Genomic DNA, 5,598 nt, shown 5'->3' with positions numbered 1-5,598 from the left:
ATTTTTCCATTTCAGTTAAAGATTAAGTTTTTTACGTCTGAATCTTTTCCGTGGTGCACCACTTGCAGCCTGTCAGTGCACACATGCTGACTGAAGCTTCTTTAAAGACTCAAACACAAGGGCTCTTTCAGCAGCAGCAGAGACATATGAGGACACTCTGTGTTCCACCCCATCCGCATGATTTTTTTTTATTTACTTGCCAAACTGCCAGTAAGAAGTAATTTGGTATGTACTTAGAAAAGTGGAGGTGCACAATGTTTGTGTGTAGCCTATGAGTGTGCTTTTGTGTAAGAGTAGCTTAGTCATGTTGTAACACTGAACGGCTTCAACCAGAAAGTGAATTCCATGATCCTAAAAGTCACAAAGCTGGAAAAGAAAATACAGAAAACAGTTTGAATTAGCAAAACATATCTTTCCAAAAGCATTTTTAAGAAGAAAATATATATTTTTTTAAATAACTTGCTTCAGAAGTGAGATGTTGAGATGTTTAATAGAGGAGAAACATAGATGTAAGCCAGAAATGCTAAACAAGGAAGGGTGGGTTTCCTGTTTTCTCAGCTCTCCCTGTCCCCTCCCTTACGCAGCACAAGTGGAGTCATTGAATGGACCTAGAAGCACACTGTGTGCATCTGTATACCAGTTCCATGTCATGACGGTTGGAGCCGGAGTAACCCATGGGGCAAAAAGTGCAAATAGCCTGTTAGACCAAGAAAAAGAGGAAAAAAAGGTAGTATAGGTGAACATTGAGGTGACTGTACTAATTCATAAATCTAAACTCATGAGCCACAATGAAAATAAAACTGAGTAACAAAACTTGGTGTCAGTTGCAGTGCAGCTGTCGTCCATCATCACAGCCGCAAGTTTATAGAAATGTGTTGTTTGCATGGTCACAGTCATACTTACTGATTTTTAAGAACATACTGGAACAAAACAGAAAAAAGTTATTGTTTTAGTTGTTGAAATTCTACTTATTAATGAGAATCAAATGGTAAATATTTGACTGACATATTTGAGAAACAGTAAAAATCATTTTATGGATTGAGAAAAAGTGTTTTATCCAATTGCATTGGTTTTGTGCATGTTGTTTAGATTTGTTTATTTTATTAAAATAAAATAACAAAATAAAGACAACTTCTGTTTGGTTTGAGTGTAGAGACAACCATAGATAAAGTGTCTGCCAATTACTAATCAAGTTTGCTTCATCAGTTGTCATTTATAACTCGTTCTAAATCATTGCCTCCTTTCTGTTTTTGAACTCAACATACAATCAGGTTTCAGTTGTGGCAGCTGCTACTTGTGATGGGTTCACTTGTCATTCTTAAAACTCCACAGCACCAGCAGCGCTCTCACCACCACAGGATGTCTTAAGAGGGAAAAAAAATGCTCAAATAGCTTTTCTGTTTTGTGCCGTATAGAAACACCTGCTGTGCTGCTGTTGAAATAACATCAGTGGAGTGGTCTGCTTGACCAGCAGCTGTTAACTCCAAAGTGCCTTCCCTCAGCTGGGAGTTCATTCAGACAGAAAGAATGCAGACGTGAATGGGCTCCCTGTTTCTGCGTAATTCACACTCAGGCTTTCGGGGGGATCCCTGGCAACAGTCTGCATTTAAACAATCCCACATTAATCCCCATTTTATCAATGCCATTCTCATCCACTGTGTAATTCTGGGCTTGGAGATTACAATAAAAAATGTTCTGAATCAGGTTTTATTTTAATTATTTTATTAAGTTATTTCAGGGGCATTCAAACAAACTAAAATATCAGGATGACAATTTTTTATTTACTTTCTACCTTGCTATTGATAGTGGTAACAGATTCAATAACAGAGGCCTAAAAAGTTAAAGGGGCTATATCATGTAAAATCAACTTTTTTTAGTTTTATATCATGTTATAATGTTATCCTCTCATCAACAACATGCCCAGTCTTACTTTGACTCATTCATGCATGTTTGAGAAATTCTGTAGTGTCCTGAGGCAGACAGGCAGGGGAGCAACAACGACCAAGTGGGACTAGAACCGCCTTTTGGGATCAGCTCCTCCTCTGGTCTGTGTCTCCATTCCAAGCCAAACTTCCTCGTAGCACAGCACACACCCTGCCCTGTACTGAAATGGGCGGGACAGAAGTGGAAGGGAGTTCTTAAAGAGACAGAGGTCAATTTCATGGCGTTTAGAAACAGACATGTTGAGAAGTTATGGGATAAATCTTGTGCCAGCAGGAATTGAATTTGAATTGCTCCGACTGAATCAGTTTATTTTCTATTCAAACATATAAAGAGCATTTTAATAACATGAATGTGACATAGTTACTTTATTATGGTTTAGAATTTAAATATGTGCATGTGAAACACATAATATTGCCCCTTTAATAATTTAAACTAAAATGAACATTTTGTAGGCAACTTGAATTGTGAAAAAACGTTAACAATAACAAAAAACAAAAACTAATTACTAATATTAATAATAAAGGACTAAAAATAAACATAAATAAAACACCTGTTTTAACCAAGAGAACGTGTGGATGGATGGATGGATGGATGGATGGATGGATGGATGGATGGATGGATGGATGGATGGATGGATGGATGGANGATGGATGGATGGATGGATGGATGGATGGATGGATGGATGGATGGATGGATGGATGTGCCATCTATTTCATGTCAGACTGCCAGACAAAAGTAAATAAAAAAATAAAAAACAGCACAGTTAAGTATCAAAAATGAGGGATGTTTATAAAAATGCAAGTCATTCAAAACTGTGACTTCAATCTTTCATCAAAAAATATATAAATAAAAAATCTACATATTTTTGCAGAATACACTGTATTAACAATATAGATTACCTGCAGGCCAGGAATGTTGATTTATGTTCCTTTTAAGTTTCAAAAATTATAAAGACCAGGACATAAGATTACCTGAAGCTAAATTTAACATCAAAAAGATAAACTAACACAAAGTATTGACAAAACTTTGGAAGAAAAATGTTTAAATTTAACATTAATTATTGTCAATCTGAACTATTCAGATCATAGGTTCTCAAACTGGGGTACCAGGACCCCCGGGGGGTCCACGAGCTGTGCCTTGGGTGTCCTCAAAAAATTTCAATAAATTGTTAATTTGTTTTTTATTTAAAAATGTATATGGGGAATAATGCACTAGTAAAACAAACACACTAAACCAGACAAAAAAATAATATTACCATAGCATTTAGGGGTTAAAATAACAGTAAATTATTTTTGCATTAACCGCATGGGGTTTACGAGGGGGTCCCTGGAATTTTTTCACCCTTGTAAGGGGTCCCCAGACACAAAAACTTTGAGAACCTCTGATTTAGATCATATAAAATGTAAACTTAAAAAATAAATTGAGACTTATTTTGATGAAAAGTGATACTTAAAACAGAAATATTTGAATTCAAACCGATGTTAGTATTAAACTCAAACTAACAATATTGGTTAATTCCAAAGTGCTTTTGACAACTCAGCATCTTCTGAATATTTATTTTTTGACATAACTAATAGTATAATCTGACTACTATATGGATCTAGGAGGTTAAGTTCTTTCCCTGAGCAGCAGGACCGTTTCAGTGGGGCCTCAGTCAAACTGAGCACAATGCTGCCATTGAACCATACACAGTGGTTACCTTTATATACCATCAACACAACACCACCTGGGTTTACACCATGGGAAAGCACACTGTGGTCATAAAAACACACTCAGGATGAATTTAGTTGGTCTCGTTGTTTTTTGATGGCTTTATCACTTTGTAAACTGAAAATAAACTCACAGCACAAATAATTATGTACATTTCCATGAATTCAGTGTAGGAACTTTCAGTTAGGCAGTACGGTGACACAAGCAGCAGATCATTTGAGAAGAAAGAGCTTTTGTTTACTTCGAGGACAGAAATGGAAGGTACAGAACATCCTGATGGTGGCTCCAGTGTAAAGCAACACTTGAGGGCACGTTTAAGGTAAGGCTTATTCCATGTTTTGAAAGAGTTTGGCGGCTGGAAACATAATAAAGCTTCCTGTAAAGATGCAAATGTGTCACATTCATTTCACCTGAGCAGGATTTGTTGAAAACATGTCAACAACACATCATGTTAGGAAAAATCTGATCATTTGCCAGCAGATGTCTGTGATACCTCCAAAATATGAATATTTTAATTACAAAAAAAAATCATTTTCAATTTACACACACAAAACAGTTCATTATAATTTATCTCTGAAAATACCAACATCACCACCTTACGTCAAACTTGACATGTATGTGTTTTTAGAGCTATAGGCCATTTACCTTTTACCATTTCTAGCTGTAAATAAACTGTAAAGGCTTTTTGGTGAACACAGTCTGCTGATAAGTTATATTCTTTATAAAGAGGCTTCTGACATTGAAATTAGGCACTTTATCAATGAGCATGACTATAACTAAAAGCCTAAAAGCTAAACCTGTAAAACATTGTGGCAGCCTTGCTTATTAGGTACGGTTTGTGATGTTTTGGCTTCTTCAGATTCTTATCTGTTGTATGCAGCATTTTTTTTTCTTTAATGGTTAATAAAATGATTTATCTTCAAGCAAACTAATAGATTTATTGAGTAGTGTTCTTTCGTCATCCACAAATTTGTATCCAAACAGTTTCATGGTGGGTCCACACACTTTCTGCACCACCTGAGCCAGTGTAAAGGGAATGCTATATCTCCATTTCTCAGCCTGCTGGGAGGAGTTCTTTTGAGTGGAGTATATTCCACTGGCTCTCTCTGTAGTCTGCGTGTTTCTCAGGATCCACTCCCTGGCTTGGGAGCTAAACGGTATCCCGGCAAACTTGTACATCTCCTCCGCTTTCTCCATCGGATACAGAGCGATGTCCTCGTAACGCACCAACATGTAACGTCCCTTGAGCCAGTCCGGCTGGCTCAGTCCCATCTCTACAGAGACCCTGACATGGTCACAGTTTCCTTTGAGCTTCTTCACCTCCTCGTCGTCTTCGGGTACCTGGCCACCCTGCGCCCAGGCCTTCCATGTCTGATACTGTGAGGAGAAAGCCACCATGCGAGACGCTAAGATGGCTCGTGGATCTCGAACCAGCTGGATGACTCGGACATCCAGGCGGGGGTCCTGCACCAAAGGCTGCAGAGTGTCCAGCTGTCGCACACGGACAGTCTTTATGGCGTGGTGTTGTTTGGATGAGCAGGACTGAGACGCAAGCGTCAAGTTTAGTGGCCCACAGCGACGAGTCTTACAGTGATACCTAAAAACAAAATGATAGAGGTTATACATAGGAAAATACTTTTCCCAGTGCTGCAAAATACGTTGCTAAAGGATCATTCATTTTTCTTCAGTGCGTTTACTGGCATCAAAACTTGTTCCACAATTTTTGTGCTGTTTCAACARAACATATATCAAAATGTTCATGTCATTTATGCCATCATGGATGCCATGACTTTTGGTATTTCAGCAACTTGTACTTTTTTAGCTATTTAGATTTTTCTGATATTTTTTTTCTCATTGAAAATGAATGGAGTTATCTTCAACATCCTTAAAACCTTTTAAAAATATTTTTTAAATCTTTACAGCACTTTTTAGAGTCTGTTCTGG

The 5,598-nt window shown here is 37.5% G+C and overlaps 1 protein-coding gene across 1 annotated transcript in view; it reads right to left on the bottom strand.

The window, feature by feature from the left end:
• Positions 1 to 3,731: 3,731 nt before the first annotated feature.
• chst3a (carbohydrate (chondroitin 6) sulfotransferase 3a) overlaps positions 3,732 to 5,598 on the bottom strand; it is a 4,523-nt gene continuing 2,656 nt past the window's right edge. The window contains exon 3 of the mRNA XM_014005122.1: positions 3,732 to 5,251. Coding sequence (XP_013860576.1) covers positions 4,555 to 5,251 — 697 coding nt within the window. The 3' untranslated portion in view covers positions 3,732 to 4,554. The remainder of the gene's footprint in view (positions 5,252 to 5,598) is intronic.

This window comes from Austrofundulus limnaeus, unplaced genomic scaffold (assembly GCF_001266775.1).
Source record: "Austrofundulus limnaeus strain Quisiro unplaced genomic scaffold, Austrofundulus_limnaeus-1.0 Scaffold28, whole genome shotgun sequence".
NCBI lineage: Eukaryota > Metazoa > Chordata > Actinopteri > Cyprinodontiformes > Rivulidae > Austrofundulus > Austrofundulus limnaeus.
This window is presented reverse-complemented; position numbering and strand designations above follow the sequence as displayed.